This window comes from Emys orbicularis, chromosome 3 (genome assembly GCF_028017835.1).
Source record: "Emys orbicularis isolate rEmyOrb1 chromosome 3, rEmyOrb1.hap1, whole genome shotgun sequence".
Classification (NCBI taxonomy): domain Eukaryota; kingdom Metazoa; phylum Chordata; order Testudines; family Emydidae; genus Emys; species Emys orbicularis.
Window position 1 is genome coordinate 190,734,041 of NC_088685.1, and position 18,701 is coordinate 190,752,741.

At 46.8% G+C, this 18,701-nt stretch overlaps 1 protein-coding gene across 4 annotated transcripts in view; it reads right to left on the minus strand.

Annotated features, from left to right (window-relative positions):
* Window positions 1-18,701, minus strand: part of CCDC88A (coiled-coil domain containing 88A) — a 346,834-nt gene that overhangs the window by 101,864 nt on the left and 226,269 nt on the right. For all 4 annotated transcript variants that reach the window (XM_065400915.1, XM_065400912.1, XM_065400913.1 and 1 more), the window contains exon 13: window positions 11,834-12,018. In XM_065400915.1, coding sequence (XP_065256987.1) covers window positions 11,834-12,018 — 185 coding nt within the window. The remainder of the gene's footprint in view (window positions 1-11,833; window positions 12,019-18,701) is intronic.

The window sequence follows — 18,701 nt, forward strand, 5'->3', positions numbered from 1 at the left end:
GTGAAAGCCCTTTGAAAACCCATGTTTAAAGAAGATAAAGAAAATACTGACATTTTGAGGTTGTGGCACTTTTTAAACCCCAATAGATTAAGGGGTAGAATAATATACACAACATAATGGATTACGATAATGAAACATAAACATGAGGAACTGCTAAATGGTAAGATTAAGATCCTTGTTACTTATACTATAATAATTTACAGTTATGGATAATGAATGAGTTTAGATGAGATAAAACTTACGCCAAGGCCTTGCTGGCATAAGTGTGGTTTTGCCAGTTTTTCTCCACTTGTAGAGATTTGCTTAAAATAATGCTATTGCTGACAGGACAAAAGTAATATGTTGTGCTGGAAGATGTTAGGTAAAACATACACAAACTTGTAATGATAAGAAGCCCCCTCTACTGGGAAAACCCAGAAGCAGGATGAGACAGAAACAGAATAACGAACAGCAAATGTGTAAATTGTAGCTTAGACATACATATTGTATGTTACCTAAGACAAATACTAAATGTACTTAATGCTGATTGAAGAAAGGTTCATAAATATGTAACAAGGAAATATATATATATAAAATATATATGGATATATAAAAAGACGCTATATACTATTTTCTTTTACTAGTCGAGAAACTGAATGAATTGGACTGATGGACCAGACCAGAGCTCAGAGGTGGCAATGACCATCACGAAGTACAGGAGGACTTCCCAGTGCCCCAGAATGCAGTAATTTGAGCCTGCTGTAGTGTTTTGAGATCACATATGAACACCTTCCAATGGCTGCAGAGAGAATGCAACCAAATTCAACAGGATGCTGGAGGGAAGAGCAATTGATGGTAAATGAAGAGTGAGGGAAGGGTTTGAAAAGCCCACTCCCCAGCTACCAGAGTGTGAGGGAATTAAAAAGCAGAGTCCCAAGTCTCAAACTCCCAAATTACACCTCTACCCTGATATAACGCGACCCGATATAACACAAATTAAGATATAACGCAGTAAAGCAGCGCTCCGGGGGGGGGGGGGGCTGCGCGCTCTGGCGGATCAAAGCAAGTTCGATATAACACGGTTTCACCTATAACGCGGTAAGATTTTTTGGCTCCCAAGGACAGTGTTATATCAGGGTAGAGGTGTACTTACTGTTTGAAGCAAGGAAGGAATGAAGGAAGCTGCAAGAGCATCCTGTGAAGGAGCAGGCTATAAAGGCTAAAAAGCAGATGCAAGAGACAGAAGGGGGGGGGAGGGGAAGGGAACCACCATAGGTGTACCAGACAAACACTGTTCAGAGAAACCAGCCAATGGAAGAAGAGGGTAAAGGAATCTGAACTTGTAGAGCCATTATCCCTCTTAGGACCTGGAGCCTGAAGAACTTGTGCAGGGTCCACAGGGAGGGGGAGGTTTAAGATTAATACTGGAGTACAATCTCTTTATCATGAAAGTTGAACTTACAAATGTAGAATTATGAACAAAAAATAATTGCATTAAAAAACAAAACAATGTAAAACTTTAGAGCCTACAAGTCCACTCGGTCCTACTTCTTGTTCAGCCAATCGCTAAGACAAACAAGTTTGTTTACATTTACGGGAGATAATGCTGCCTGTTTCTTGTTTACGTCACCTGAAAGTGAGAAAAGGCATTCACATGGCACTTTTGTAGCCGGCATTGCAAAGTATTTACGTGCCAGATATGCTAAACATTTGTATGCCCCTTCATGCTTCAGCCACCATTCCAGGAGACATGCTTCCATGCTGATGATGTTCATTAAAAAAATAGCGCGTTAATTAAATTTGTGACTGAATTCCTTGAGGGAGAATTGTATGTCTCCTGCTCTGTTTTACCCGCATTCTGTCATATATTTCATGTTATAGCAGTCTCGGATGATGACCCAGCATGTTTGTTTTAAGAACACTTTCACTGCAGATTTGACAAAATGCAAAGAAGGTACCAATGTGAGATTTCTAAAAATAGCCACAGCACTCGACCCAAGGTTTAATAATCTGAAGTGCCTTCCAAAATCTGAGAGGGACGAGGGGTGGAGCATGCTTTCAGAAGTCTTAAAAGAGCAACACTCCGATGCGGAAACTACAGAACCTGAACCACCAAAAAAGAAAATCAATCTTCTGCTGGAGGCATCTGATTTAGATGATGAAAATGAACATGGGTTGGTCTGCACTGCTTTGGATTGTTATCAAGCAGAACCCATCAGCATGGACGCATGTCCTCTGGAATGGTGATCAAAGTATGAAGGGACATATGAATCTTTAGTGCATCTGGCATGTAAATATCTTGCAACACTGGCTACAACAGTGCCATGCGAACTCCTGTTCTCACTTTCAGGTGACATTGTAAACAAGAAGCGGGCAGCATTATCTCCTGCACATGTAAACAAACTTGTTTGTTTGAGCGATTGGCTGAACAAGAAGTAGGACGGAGTGGACTTGTAGGCTCTAAAGTTTGACATTGTTTTATTTTTGAATGCAAGTATTTTTTGTGCATAATTCTACATTTGTAAGTTCAACTTTCATGATAAAGAGATTGTACTCCAGTATTTGTATTAAGTTAATTGAAAAATACTATTTTTTATTTTTACAGTGCAAATATTTATAATAAAAAATATAAAGTGAACACTGTGTACTTTTAATTCTGTATTGAAAATGAAATCAATATATCTGAAAATGTGGAAAACATCCAAAAATATTTAAATAAATGGTATTCTATTATTGTTTAACAGTGTGATTAATTGCGATTAATTTTTTAAATCATGATTTATTTTTTTAATTACTTGGCAGCGCTAGTCAAGAGCTACACTCCATGCTTCCAGGAAAGAGGCACAGAAAAAGCCTGAAGGTTTGGGGGTGGACTCAGCCTATTAAGTTTTTTGAGTCAGGCACTTGGGCTTTCATTATGCTTTGTCTCCATACTTCCTGGTAGATGGTGCTCTAACACCAGCTGTTCTGTTCTTCCAGCAAGAGGGGAGAAAAGTGAGATGCTCAACAAAATTCAGTTTAAGAATATATTTGGTGACTTCTTCAGTATCTATGAAACTGGGAGCTTTTTAAAACTAGATTCTTTATATTGGTTCATATTTATTGTTAAGTTCTTCAGGATAAATATCTTAACATCTCTAAATATCAGGAGATGTGCTGTGTTTTATGTATCTTTTCTAAGACTGGAAACTGAAGTTAATGTTGAAAAAGTAACAGTACAACAAAGAAAAACGTTACAGTTTTACAAACACAGACATCAGAAATCCAAGAAATTCTAGGTTAAGGTTAAATATAAAACAAAATAACCTTCAACAAATCCAGTGTTGTGAAGTATGGAAATTCCTAGTTAAAGTACTATGAACAACCTTAATGTTGCCCCATGCTCCCCTACACAAACATACATACACAGTTCAACCACCTAGCTCAGGGGTCGGCAACCTTTCAGAAGTGGTGTCATAACTATAAAAGGAAGGGTAACAGCTCTCTGTGTACAGTACTAAAATCCCTCCTAGCCAGAGACTCCAAATCCTTTTACCTGTAAAGGGTTAAGAAGCTCGGGTAACCTGGCTGACACCTGACCCCAAGGACCAATAAGGGGACAAGATACTTTCAAATCTTGGGGGGGGAAAGGCTTTTGTGTGTCCCCTTTGTTTAAGGGGTTGTTCGCTCTTGGGACTGAGAGGGACCAGACATCAATCCAGGTTCTCCCCATCTTTCTAAACAAGTCTCTCTTATTTCAAAATTGTAAGTAAAAGCCAGGCAAGGCGTCTTAGATTTACTTTGTTTTCTCAACTTGTAAATGTACCTTTTACCAGAGTGCTTATCTTGTTTGCTATACTTTGAACCTAAGACAGAGGGGATTCCTCTGAGCTCTTTAAGTTTGATTACCCTGTAAAGTTATTTTCCATACTGATTTTGCAGAGATGATTTTTACCTTTTGCTTTAATTAAAAGCCTTCTTTTTAAGAACCTGATTGATTTCTCCTTGTTTTAAGATCCAAAGGGGGTTTGGATCTGTATTCACCAGGAGTTGGTGAAAGGAAGGAGGGGGGAAGGGTCAATTTCTCCTTGTTTAAGATCCAAGCAGTTTGGATCTGTATTCACCAGGGAATTGGTGAAAGGTTTCTCAAGGCTTCCCAGGGAGGGAATTCTTAAGATGGTGGCAGCGGACCAGAGCTAAGCTGGTAGATAAGCTTAGCAGTTTTCATGCAGGCCCCTACATTTGTACCCTAAAGTTCAAAGTAGGGATACAGCCTTGACATGGTGGTAGCGGTGGGATCGTTTTAAACCCAAAAGCCAGTAAGAGATTTTTTTTCCTTCTAGCTGCTTGGAGAGCAGAGCTGAAGGTAGATGCATATCTTATCTCTCCTTGCCTGAAGGCAGAGGTGTTAAGTTTTTTTAACAAGGTCCTTTGTTAAGAGAAGGGTTCAATTAATGAGCAAACAACTGGTAAAGATAATTTACAAGCTGAATTGTGTTTTTTTTCTTTTTTACATCCTCGGAAGTAGCTAGTTAGAAACTCTCTGTTAACTCAGCAGCACTCAGCAGGAGCCTGAGCTAAGTACATCCCAGTTTCAGTCAACTGCAGAGGGGTGTGACCCAGCACAAGAAAACCAGGAAAATGACTACCAAAGAAGAAAAAGCTAAAGAGGAGGCCCACAAGAGAGCTATGGAGCTGAAAGAAAAAGAGATAGAGCTGAGAGACAGAGAAGAGAAAGCCAAAGAGGAGGCCCACAAGAGAGAAATGGAGCTGGAAAAAGCCAAACAGGAGGCCCATGAAAGAGAAGAAAAAGCCAAACAGGAGGCCCATAAAAGAGAGATGGAGCTGAAAGAAAAAGAGATGGAACTGGAAGCAGCAAGGACTAGGCAGGGTGCATCAGACCATCCTAACAACTCCTCTCCAGGTACCACTTCCCATCCCAGGAAATTCCCCACCTACAAGGCAGGCGATGATACTGAGGCCTTCTTAGAAAATTTTGAAAGGGCCTGCCTTGGATACGACATCCCTCCAACCCAGTACATGGTAGAGCTGAGGCCGCAGCTCAGTGGACCCTTAGCAGAAGTGGCGGCTGAAATGCCTAAGGAACACATGAACAGTTATCAACTTTTTAAAAACAAGGCCAGACTCAGAATGGGGCTAACACCCGAGCATGCCCGTCGGCGGTTCAGAGCCCTAAGGTGGAAACCAGATGTGTCATTTACCCAGCATGCCTATCACATTGACAAAAATTGTGATGCCTGGGTATCAGGAGCAAATGTTAAATCTCTGGAAGATCTGCTTTCCCTAGTAAAAATGGAGCAGTTTTTAGAGGGTGTTCCTGAGGAAATAGAAAGGTACATCCTAGATGGGAAGCCCAAAACTGTAACCGAGGCGGGGGAGATTGGAGCCAAATGGGTGGAGGTGACAGAAAAGAAAAAAGCTAGTAGCAGTTGGAGCGAATATCAGAAGGGGCAAGCCGAAACAAAACCTTATCACCGGGGACAACCCAAGACCCCACCCACATCCCAAGGGAAACCCCAGACGCCTTCTCACCCCACCACACCAGTCTCCAGCAACCAACATCGCCCCGGTGATACCTTAGCAGGGCGATGTTTTAAATGTAATGAACTGGGGCATATAAAGGCTCACTGCCCCAAGAACCCCAACCGATTACAGTTCATTACACCCCAATCACACCAAAGAACCCCAGACCCAGATGCCTCTCTCATACCCTCGGAGCGAAGGGAAACCTTGAGAGTGGGCGGAAAGAAGGTTATCGCTTGGAGGGACACTGGGGCACAAGTGTCAACTATCCACCAATCCCTAGTGGACCCCAAACTCATCAACCCTGAGGCTACAGTGACAATTCAACCCTTCGTGTCACAGTCTGTAACCTTGCCTACAGCCCAGTTGCATGTCCAGTACAAGGGCTGGTCAGGAATGTGGACTTTTGCAGTCTATGACAATTATCCCATTCCCATGCTGCTGGGGGAAGACTTGGCCAACCATGTGAAGCTAGCCAAGAGGGTGGGAATAGTCACCCGCAGCCAGGCTAAGCAAGCTTTCACCCCCATCCCTGTTCCTGAGCCGGTCACCAGGGCCCCGTCTGTGTTACCGGAGACCCAAAACCAGGTGGTGGAACCGGATCCCCTGCCAACGACTGCAACAGCCGTAGTGGATCCAATCCCAGAGACCCAGCCAAAGCCAGTCCCAGAACCGGAACTGGCAACGCAACCAGCACCAGAACCATTGCCAGCACTGAGTCCAGCGCTTGCAACCCCGTCTACAACTCCAATGCCAGAGGGCACCAGCGAGCGTAAACTGGCGGAAGCAGCAGATAACCCTACCCAAGAGGCTCAGCCAGAGCCTGAAATACCACATAGTGCACCAGCGGACAGCGGTTCACAGTCAATGGAAAAAGCCCCAGCACCTGCATCGCTTCCAGAGGGACCAAGCCCCAGTCCACAGTCCAAGGAGGAACTGATGTCTCCAGCATCAAGGGAACAGTTCCAGGCCGAGCAGGAAGCAGATGACAGCCTTCAAAAAGCTTGGGCAGCGGCACGGAGCACCCCACCGCCTCTCAGCTCTTCTAACCGATCCCGGTTTGTTGTAGAAAAAGGACTTTTATACAAGGAGACTCTTTCTGGTGGGCACCAGGAAGACTGGCATCCTCAAAGACAGCTGGTAGTTCCCACTAAGTATCGGGTAAAACTCTTGAGCTTAGCCCATGATCATCCCAGTGGCCATTCTGGGGTGAACAGAACCAAAGACCGGTTGGGGAAGTCCTTCCACTGGGAGGGAATGGGCAAGGACGTTGCTAATTATGTCCGGTCTTGTGAGGTGTGCCAACGAGTGGGAAAGCCCCAAGACCAGGTTAAAGCCCCTCTCCAGCCACTACCCATAATTGAGGTCCCATTTCAGCGAGTAGCTGTGGATATTCTGGGTCCTTTCCCAAAGAAGACACCCAGAGGAAAGCAGTACGTACTGACTTTCATGGATTTTGCTACCCGATGGCCGGAAGCTGTATCCTTAAGCAACACCAAGGCTAAAAGTGTGTGCCAGGCATTAGCAGACATTTTTGCCAGGGTAGGGTGGCCCTCCGACATACTTACAGATTCGGGAACTAATTTCCTGGCAGGGAACATGAAAAACCTGTGGAAAGCTCATGGGGTGAATCACTTGGTTGCCACCCCTCATCACCATCAAACCAATGGTCTGGTGGAGAGGTTTAATGGAACTTTGGGGGCCATGATACGTAAATTCGTAAATGAACACTCCAATGATTGGGACCTAGTGTTGCAGCAGTTGCTTTTTGCCTACAGGGCTGTACCACATCCCAGTTTAGGGTTTTCACCATTTGAACTTGTGTATGGCCGCGAGGTTAAGGGGCCATTACAGTTCGTGAAGCAGCAATGGGAGGGGTTTACGCCTTCTCCAGGAACTAACATTCTAGACTTTGTAAGCAACCTACAAAACACCCTCCGACACTCTTTAGCCCTTGCTAAAGAAAACCTAAAGGATGCTCAGGAAGAGCAAAAGGCCTGGTATGATAAACATTCCAGAGAACGGTTCTTCAAAGTAGGAGACCAAGTCATGGTCTTAAAGGCGCTCCAGGCCCATAAAATGGAAGCGTCGTGGGAAGGACCATTCACGGTCCAGGAGCGCCTAGGAGCTGTTAACTATCTCATAGCCTCCCCCACCTCCAACATAAAGCCTAAGGTATACCATGTTAATTCTCTTAAGCCCTTTTATTCTAGAGAATTAAACGTTTGCCAGTTTACAGCCCAGGAAACTGATGACGCGGAGTGGCCTGCAGGTGTCTACTATGAAGGAAAAAGGAATGGTGGCGTGGAAGAGGTGAACCTCTCCACGACCCTGGGACGTCTGCAGCGACAGCAGATAAAGGAGCTGTGCACAAGCTTTGCACCGATTTTCTCAGCCACTCCAGGACGGACCGAACGGGCATACCACTCCATTGACACAGGTAATGCTCACCCAATTAGAACCCCACCCTACCGGGAGTCACCTCATGCCCAAGCGGCTATACAAAGGGAGATCCAGGACATGCTACAGATGGGTATAATCCACCCCTCTACCAGTGCATGGGCATCTCCAGTGGTTCTAGTTCCCAAACCAGATGGGGAAATACGCTTTTGCGTGGACTACCGTAAGCTAAATGCTGTAACTCGTCCTGACAACTATCCAATGCCACGCACAGATGAGCTACTGGAGAAATTGGGACATGCCCAATTCATCTCTACTTTAGACTTAACCAAGGGGTACTGGCAAGTACCCTTAGATGAACCCGCTAAGGAAAGGTCCGCCTTCGTCACCCAGGCAGGGGTGTATGAATTCAATGTACTCCCTTTCGGGTTGCGAAATGCACCCGCCACCTTCCAAAGACTTGTAGATGGTCTCCTAGCAGGATTGGGAGAATCTGCAGTTGCCTACCTCGATGATGTGGCCATTTTTTCTGATTCATGGACAGAACACCTGGAGCACCTGAAAAAAGTCTTCGAGCGCATCCGGCAGGCAGGACTAACTGTTAAGGCTAAAAAGTGTCAAATAGGCCAAAACAGAGTGACGTACCTGGGGCACCAGGTGGGTCAAGGAACTATAAATCCCCTACAGGCCAAAGTGGATGCTATCCAAAAGTGGCCGGTTCCAAAGTCAAAGAAACAGGTCCAATCCTTCTTAGGCTTGGCCGGATATTATAGGCGATTTGTACCACACTACAGCCAAATCGCCGCCCCACTGACAGACCTAACCAGAAAGAAACAGCCAAATACAGTTCAGTGGACTGATAAGTGTCAAAAGGCCTTTAACCAGCTTAAGGCAACACTCATGTCTGACCCTGTGCTAAGGGCCCCAGACTTTGACAAACCGTTCCTAGTAACCACAGATGCTTCCGAGCGAGGCGTGGGAGCAGTTTTAATGCAGGAAGGACCAGATCAAGAATTCCATCCTGTCGTGTTTCTCAGCAAGAAACTGTCTGAGAGGGAAAGCCACTGGTCAATCAGCGAAAAGGAATGCTACGCCATTGTGTACGCGCTGGAAAAGCTACGCCCATATGTTTGGGGACGGCGTTTCCAACTACAAACAGACCATGCTGCGCTACAGTGGCTTCATACCGCCAAGGGAAATAACAAAAAACTTCTTCGGTGGAGTTTAGCTCTCCAAGATTTTGATTTTGAAATACAACACATTTCGGGAGCTTCTAACAAAGTGGCTGATGCACTCTCCCGGGAAAGTTTCCCAGAGTTAACTGGTTAACAATTGTTTTTGGAATGAAACATATTGTTAGTTTTTATATAATCAGTAGTATGTCTAAAGGTACGTGTGTCTTATTAACTCTGTTTTCTCCTAGAGCTCCAGGAAAGAAATCACAGCCAGTGTGGAACCAAACGTCCAACACTATCTGTGATTTGGGGGGCGTGTCATAACTATAAAAGGAAGGGTAACAGCTCTCTGTGTACAGTACTAAAATCCCTCCTAGCCAGAGACTCCAAATCCTTTTACCTGTAAAGGGTTAAGAAGCTCGGGTAACCTGGCTGACACCTGACCCCAAGGACCAATAAGGGGACAAGATACTTTCAAATCTTGGGGGGGGAAAGGCTTTTGTGTGTCCCCTTTGTTTAAGGGGTTGTTCGCTCTTGGGACTGAGAGGGACCAGACATCAATCCAGGTTCTCCCCATCTTTCTAAACAAGTCTCTCTTATTTCAAAATTGTAAGTAAAAGCCAGGCAAGGCGTCTTAGATTTACTTTGTTTTCTCAACTTGTAAATGTACCTTTTACCAGAGTGCTTATCTTGTTTGCTATACTTTGAACCTAAGACAGAGGGGATTCCTCTGAGCTCTTTAAGTTTGATTACCCTGTAAAGTTATTTTCCATACTGATTTTGCAGAGATGATTTTTACCTTTTGCTTTAATTAAAAGCCTTCTTTTTAAGAACCTGATTGATTTCTCCTTGTTTTAAGATCCAAAGGGGGTTTGGATCTGTATTCACCAGGAGTTGGTGAAAGGAAGGAGGGGGGAAGGGTCAATTTCTCCTTGTTTAAGATCCAAGCAGTTTGGATCTGTATTCACCAGGGAATTGGTGAAAGGTTTCTCAAGGCTTCCCAGGGAGGGAATTCTTAAGATGGTGGCAGCGGACCAGAGCTAAGCTGGTAGATAAGCTTAGCAGTTTTCATGCAGGCCCCTACATTTGTACCCTAAAGTTCAAAGTAGGGATACAGCCTTGACAAGTGGTGTGCCAAGTCTTCATTTATTCACTCTAATTTAAGGTTTCACGTGCCAGTAATACATTTTAACGTTTTTAGAAGGTCTCTTTCTATAAGTCTATAATATATAACTGAACTATTGTTGTATGTAAAGTAAATAAGTTTTTAAAAATGTTTAAGGAGCTTCATTTAAAATTAAATTAAAATGCAGAGCCCCCTGGACTGGTGGCCAGGACCAGGGCAGTGTGGGTGTGTAAAGGTGCGGCGACTCAGCCCTGCGGTGCCTCCTGCTGGTTGTCTCTGGGAATTAGCTCGTCCAGCCTCCAGAGCACCCTCTGCAGGTTGGTGTCCCCTGCCACTTGGCCCCTGTGTCCCTCCCAGACCCGGTGTCCCGTTATCTGGGGTGCTGCCCCTTGGCAGTAATCCCTTTGTCTCAGGGTCTCCCCTCCCCAGGGAGCCCCCACCCACTATCCCCACCTTGCCTCAGTATAAGGCTACTGCCAGTCATTGTCTAGCCCCCGCGCCCTGGGGCAGACTGCAGTATCACCCTACTCATCACCAGCAAGTTTGGGTTTGGACCTGCTGCCTTTGCCTACCCCGGGCTGCCCTCTGCAACCCCCAGTACCCGTTGGCCTTCTGCTAGGCCGCAGCCTGGGGCTTTCCAGGCTGGAGTCTCCCCAGCTCCTCTGCCTTTCCCCAGCCCTGCTCCACTCAGGTACTCTGCTCAGCTCCCTGCAGCCAGGTCTATCTCCCTCTACAGCTAGAGAGAGACTGCCTAAGCTTCAGCCTAGCAGCCCCTTTATAGGGCCAGCTGCGGCCTGATTGGGGCATGGCCCAGCTGCAGCTGTTTCCCCAATCAGCCTAGGGTTTTCTCTCTCAGCCACAGCCCTCTCCCCGGGCTGTTTAAAACCTTTCAAGGCAGGAGCGGGTGACCACCCCGCTACAGGGTGCCACTGAAAATCAGCTCACGTGCCGCCTTTGGTAGGCGTGCCATAGGTTGCCTACCCCGACCTAGCTCAACACAGTCCACACTTAGTTCAACCATTATTCAGCAAAAAAGTTTGTATTGATGCTGAAAACAGCTGGCTGAAACCTTTACAGTTCCTGAGCTGTGCAGAAACAACCATGATGGTTATTCCAGAGTTTAGTTAGTCACTAGTGAACACGTCCAAAACTAAACCACCCAGTTCTCTCTAAATTAGTTCTATGTACTAGATCACATCAAGGGCTCTTAAGTCAAACAGGTTTCTAGGCCAAACTGTTCTTAAAATATAATGTGACAAAGATATGTCATTAACTTTTTGAAAATTATTGTAACATCTATTTTAAGTTCCATACTTGTCAGATTCACTGCAACAGTCTCATCAAAATTCCACTTTGGCTAAAGACCACAGATGCAAAATCTTAAATATAAACAACTTTTTTGAGAGAGAGAGAGAGATTGTAGCAGAGGGGGAAAAATCAGATTCAGAATGGAAAGCCTGCTTTTGTCTTAATTATGAAAAGACTAATCTCTCTTTCTCACACAGACACACAAAACACTTTAGCACATGTGAGTAATGCATCCATCCCAAACTCATACCGATAAAACCTGACATACCACACCTTTTATAGTCTATTTGATCATATTATACATGCACATATTGATGGCTACCTTTTTGCCAAGTCTTTGGTTTTCTTTTTCCATTTTCAGAATCTTTGAATTACTGCCTTCTACAGAACCCATTGCATTTTGTAGCTCTTCCACCATCTTCAGCAAACTTTGGTTTTCCATTTCCAGCTTCAGCAATCTACTTGATGTCAATTCATTCACTTCATGGCCAAGTGACTTTCGTGGCACTGTAAGATTTAAAAGAAATAGAGGTTACTTATCATTAACTGAAGAACTTTGAGGTGAGTCTGTGAGACTTGTGGGATAAAAAGGCCTGCACCATGATCCTCCAAAATCTTCTAGTCAGGATTGTTTGTTGGGGCCACTCAGACACCTCTCTCCCCCACCTAAGAACAACTATGAAATTGTGGATGAAGGAGGACTGAAAAAAAGATTACTAACCTCTCTGTAACTGTTGTTTTTTGAGATGTGTTCCTCATGTCCATTCCACTTTAGGTGTGCACGTGCCACATGCACAGTTGCTGAAGATTTTTCCCTCAGTGGAATCTGTCAGACCGGCTCTAGTGACCCCTGGTGCCACGTGCTCATGCGTCGGTATAAGGGTCCAGGCCAGCTCTGCACCCTCTCAGTTCTTTCTGGCTGGCTAACTCTGACCAAGGGGCAGAAGGGTGAGTTGTGGAATGGACATAAGCAACACATCTCAAAGAACAACAGTTACAGAAAGGTTAGTAACCGTTTTTTCTTTGAGTGTTTACTCACGTCCATTCCATGTTAGGTGATGTCCAAGCGGTACCTTAGGAGATGGGCTCGGAGTTCATAGACATGTGGATTGCAACACTGCTCTATCAAACCTGACATCATCTCTAGCCTTCTGGGTGACGGTGTAGTGGTATGAAAAAGTATGCACCCACGATCAAGTCGCTCCTCTACAAATATCCTAGATTGGGACCTGGGCCAGAAACGCTGCTGAGGAAGCTTGAGCTCTTGTCGAGTGGGTGGTCAAGAGGGCAGGAGATGGGGCACCCGCCTGCTCACAGAATGTGCAAATGCAGGAAGTGATCCAAGATGAAATTCTTTGGACCAAAATTGGCAGGCTTTTCATCCTGTCTGCTACTGCCAAAAAGAGTTGCATAGACTTACAGAACTGTTTGGTCCTTTCTATATAGAAAACCAGGGCCCGCCTACCATCCAGCATGTGGAAATGCTGCTCCTCTCTATTTGTGAGCAGTTTGGGGAAGAATACTTGCAAGAAAATAGTAATCAGGCTATGAAACTGCGAAACCACCTTCGGGAGGAATGCAGGGTGGGGGTGAAGTTGTACCTTGTCCTTAAAGAACACTGTATAAGGGGGTTTTGACGTAAGGACCCTGATCTCTGACACCCTCCTGGCCGAGGTAATTGCTACCAGGAAGGCAACCTTCCAAAAGAGGTACATCAAGGGGCACGATGCCAGTGGCTCAAAGGGAGAGGCCTGAGAGTCTTGACAGGACCAGGTTTAGGTCCCATGGTGGAATGGATTCACGAATCTGAGGGTATAGTCCCTCTAAGCCCTTGAGGAAGTGAATTGACATTTTGTGAGGAAAAAACGACCTACCATCCACCAAAGGGTGGAAGATGGAAATGTCCACTAGGTGTACCTTAATCAACTAAATGGCTAGGCCCTGCTGTTTCAGATGAAGCAGATACTCCAGCACAGACTGGAGAAGTGACCTACCGGGTGAGAGGCCACATGGAGAAACACTTCTACTTGGCAAGGTAAATCGCTCTAGTAGATCGTTTCCTACTACATAGCAATACCTGGTGGACTTGCTCCGAACAGGCCAGTCCCACTGCATTTAACCATGGAGCTTCCATGCAGTCAGGTGGAGGGCCTTGAGGTTTGGGTGGAGAATCAGCGGTGATTTTGGGAGATCAGGTATGAGAGGGGAGGGAGCGGCATTGGGTTCACTATAGGTCCAATAACGTGCCAAACCAGTGCTGGCATGGCCATGCTGGGACTATAAGAATAAAAGATGGTTACTTTTCGTAACTGTTGTTCTTCGAGATGTGTTGCTCATGTCCATTCCATTGTAGATGTGTGTGCTCGCCACATGCACCGGTTCTGGAAGTTTTTCCCTCAGTGGTAGCCATAGGGGACCAACTCTGGTGCCCTCTGGAATGGCGCGTGTATGCATCAGTATAACGGGCACTGCCGGCTCCCCCCTCCCTCAGTTCCTTCTTGCTGGAACTCCAACACAGGGGAAGGAGGGTGGGTCCTGGAATGGACATGAGCAACACATCTCGAAGAACAACAGCTACGAAAGGTAACCATCTTTTCTTCTTCAAGTGCTTGCTCATGTCCATTCCATTGTAGGTGACTCCCAAGCAGTACCATCAGAGGCGAGTAGGAGTTCATGGACATGTTGACTGCATCACAGCTCTGCCAAATCCAGTGTCATCTCTGGCTTGCTGGGTGATGGCGTAATGCGCTGTGAACGTGTGTACCGAAGACCATGTCGCAGCCCTGCAGATGTCCTGGATAGGGACGTGCACCAGGAAGGCAGCTGAAGACGAGTGAGTCTAGTCGAATGAGCCTTCACTATTGGTGGAGACACAGCCTGCACCAACTCATAACAAGTATGGATGCTGCTTGTGATCCAATTCGAAATCCTCTGAGGACACCAGAAGGTCCTTCATCCTGTCAGCTATCGCGATAAAGAGCTTGGTGCGCTCCAGGTAGAATGCCAGGGTGCGCCTGACATATAGAGTGTACAGCAAACTCTCCTTATTGGTCGTGTGAGGCTTTGGGCAGAACACAGGGAGGAAGATATAGAATCATAGAAGATTAGGGTTGGAAGAGACCTCAGGAGGTCATCTAGTCCACCCCCTGCTCAAAGCAGGACCAATCCCAACTAAATCATCCCAGCAAAGGCTTTGTCAAGCCAGGCCTTAAAAACCTCTAAGAATGGAGATTCCACCACCTCCTTAGGTAACCCATGCCAGTGCTTTGCCATCCTCCTAGAACAGTTTTTCCTAATATCCAACCTAGACCTCCCCCACTGCAACATGAGACCATTTCCCCTTGTTCTGTCATCTGCCACCACTGAGAACAGTCTAGATCCATCCTCTTTGGAACCCCCCTCAGGTAATTGAAGGCTGCTATCAAACCCCCAGTCACTTATCTCTTTTGCAGACTAAATAAGCCCAGTTCCCTCAGCCTCTCCTCGTAAGTCATGTGCCCCAGCCCCCTAATCATTTTCATTGCCCTTCGCTGGACTCTCCCCAATTTGTCCACATCCTTTCTGTAGTGGAGGGGCCCAAAATTGGACACAATACTTCATGTGGCCTCACCAGTGCCAAAGAGGGGAATAATCATTTCCCTCTATCTGCTGGCAATGCTCCTACTAATGCAGCACAATATGCTGTTAGGCTTCTTGGCAACAAGGGCACACTGTGGACTCATATCCAGCTTCTCGTCCACTGTAATTCCCAGGTCCTTTTCTGGAGAACTGTTTCTTAGCCAGTCGGTCCCCAGCATGTAGTAGTGCGTGGGTTTCTTCCGTCCTAAGTGCAGAACTCTGCACTTGTCCTTGTTGAACCTCATCAGATTTCTTTTGGCTCATTCCTCCAATTTGTCTAGGTCACTCTGGACCCTAACCCTACCCTCCAGCGTATCTACCTCTCCCCCCAGCTTAGTGTCACCTGCGAACTTGCTGAGGGTACAATCCATCCCATCATCCAGATCATTAATGAAGATGTTGAACAAAACCGGCCCCAGGACTGACCCCGGGACACTCTGCTTGATACCAGCTGCCAACCACAAATCGAGCAGTTGATCACTACCCATTGAGCCTGACCATCTAGCCAGCTTTCTGTCCACCTTATAGTCCATTCATCCAATCCATATTTCTTTAACTTGCTGGCAGGAATACTGTGGGAAACCATATCAAAAGCTTTGCTAAAGTCAAGGTATATCACATCCACCGCTTTCCCGATATCCACAGAGCCAGTTATCTCATCATAGAAGGCAATCAAGTTGGTCAGGCATGACTTGCCCTTGGTGAAACCATGATGACTGTTCCTGATCACCTTCTTCTCCTCCAAGAGTTTCAAAATGGATTTCTTGAGGACCCGGGGACTGACAGGTCTGTAGTTCCACGGATTCTCCTTCTTCCCTTTTTTAAAGATGGGCACTATATTTGCCATATATAAGATATCCTGGTTGACATGGAAATGCGACATCACCTTTGGCAGGAAGGCTGGATGGGTCCACAATTGTCCTTGTAAAATACCGTGTACGGGGGCTCCGAAGTGAGGGCTTTAAGTTCAGATACATATCTCGCCAAGGTAATAGCTACAAGGAATGCGACCTTCCACAACAAGTGGGAAAGGGAACAAGAAGCCATAGGCTCAAAGGGCAGATTTGTGAGCTTGGAGAGGACCAGGTTGAGGTCCCATTGGGGAACTGGGTCCCAGACCACTTGAAAGAGTCTTTTAATGCCCTTCAGGAACCTGATCGACATCTCATGCGAGAACACCAATCTACCCTGGATACAAGGATGGAAGGCCGATATGGCAGCGGTGCACCTTGATCGAAGAGAAGGTGAGACCCTGGTGCTTTAAGTGAAGCAGGTAATCCAGAATGAACTGCAGAGACAACTGGGTCGGGGAGCTATTCCACTCTGACGCCCAGCAGAAGAAACACTTCCACTTTGCCAGGTAAGTTGCTCTGGTGGAGGGCTTTCTGCTCTCCAAGAGAACCTGCTGTACCTGACTAGAGCAGGATTGTTCCTCTGGATTCAGCCACGCAGCATCCAAGCTGTGAGGTGGAGAGAGGCAAGGTTCGGGTGCAGGAGTCGACCGTGATCCTGTGAGAGTAGGTCCGGGTGGCTGGGAAGTGGCCATGGGGCTGCAACAGCCAGGTCCATGAGCATGCCGAACCAATGCTGGAAAGGCCATGATAGGGCGATCATAATGACCTGTGCCTTGTCCCTCTTGATTTTTGAGAGGACTTTGCTGATGAGCAGAATTGGCGGGAAGGCATACATCAGGTGCCCGAGCAAGACAGGAGAAAGGCATCGGATAGTGAGCCTCTACCGAGGCTTTGGAGAGAACAAAACTGATGACAGTTTCTGTTCTATCTGGTGGCGAACAGGTCCACTTGGGGAGCACCCCACTTCTGGAAGAGCATTCTGACAACCTCCGAGTGAAGGGACCACTTGTGGTGAGAAAAGAAGGACCTGCTAAGGTGATCCGTCAGCATGTTCCGGACACTGGGGAGGTGTGAGGCTTCCAGGTGGATTGCATGCTGGATGCAGAACTCCCAGCACAGAGCCGATGAGCGAGTTCCCCCCTGCCCGTTGACATAGAGCATGGAGGCCGTGTTGTTCGTCTTTCACCACCTGGCCGGAGAGTTGGAGAAGGAAGACACCGCAAGCCAGGTGGATGGCTCTGAGCTCCCTGATGTTTATATGCAATGTGAGCTCCTTTCGAGACCATAACCCTTGAGTCCGCAGCGTACTGAGATGCGCTCCCCAACTGAGGTTGGACGCATCTGAAATCAGGGAGACCGTGGGTTGCGGGCTCGCGAATGGCACACCTTCCAACACCAGAATCGGGTCAGACCACCACTGCAGAGAGGTAAGCACTTGCGGAGAGATCATGATGACCTTGTCTGGGTGATGTCTGGCCAGGGAGTAGACCGACACCTGCCACATCTGGAGGGGATGCAGCCTGAGTCTCACATGTCATATTACGTATGTGCACCGTCTGAGACAGACCCAGACAGTGGTGAGCAGATGGGCAGTGATGCTGGCAATCAGATCTGACTTTGCCCTGAACCTGGCCTCTGGCAGGAATGCTCTGGCTTGGAGAGAGTCAAGTACCGCTCTGATAAACTATCAGTTGGACCAGGATCAACACTGATTTTTGTTTGTTTATCAACAGGCCCAGAGCTTAACAAATGGCTTGCAACATCTCAATGCTGCGCTGGACCTGGACCCTGGAGCGGCCCTTGATGAGCCAGTCATCAAGGTATAGGTAAATCTGGATACCCCGACATCTGAGGTAGGCCACCACCACTGACATGTATTTCGTAAACACCCTCGGTGTCGTTGCTAGGCCAAAAGGGAGCACTGCGAATTGGCAGTGTGTGGTCCAACTACAAAACGTAGGAACAGTCTGTGTCCGTGAAATATCGATATGTGAAAGTAAGCGTCTTTCAGATCGAGGACAGCATACCAGTCTCCCGGATCCAGGGAAGGAATGATGGAGGCCAAGGAGACCATGCGGAACTTCAACTTCTTGAGATACTTGTCGATGTTTCGCAGGTCAAGGATGGGGCATAGACCCCCCTTGGTTTTTGGGATAAAAAAAATAGCATGAATAAAACGCTTTCCTCCTCAAGTGCAGAGGGACTGCCTCCACGGCTGCTACCCACAGAAAGCCCTGCACCTCCTGAGCGAGCAGATACTCGTGAGAAGGGTCCCTGAAGAGGGACGGGAAGGAAGGGTGGGAGGGGTGGATAGAAATAAACTGGAGGGTATATCTCCCTGCTACTGTTCTGCATTGCAGAAGCCGAGGCAGGGAGGCAGGAAGGAAGGGGGACAAATGGTTGGAAAATAACATGGGAGCAGGATCCAGCACACAGAATGGAAGGTAACTCTTGAGCACACCCTCAAAATGCCTGCTTGTTACCTGATTAGTTACAGGTGGAGCTCGAGTGAGCTGAGGGTGCCAGCTGATGGCCTTGTCGGCGCTTACAGTCCTTGCCCTTCTTGCGGAAGGGGTCTGACCGAGGTTGGCTCCCAAACCGGTGGGGCTGTTGTGGCTTAAACCACTTCCTCGTTGGCCCTGGCGTGTAAAGGCCCAGGGAGTGCAAGGTAGCCCTAAAGTCTTTCAGGCCATGTAATTTACTATCTGTTTGCTCCAA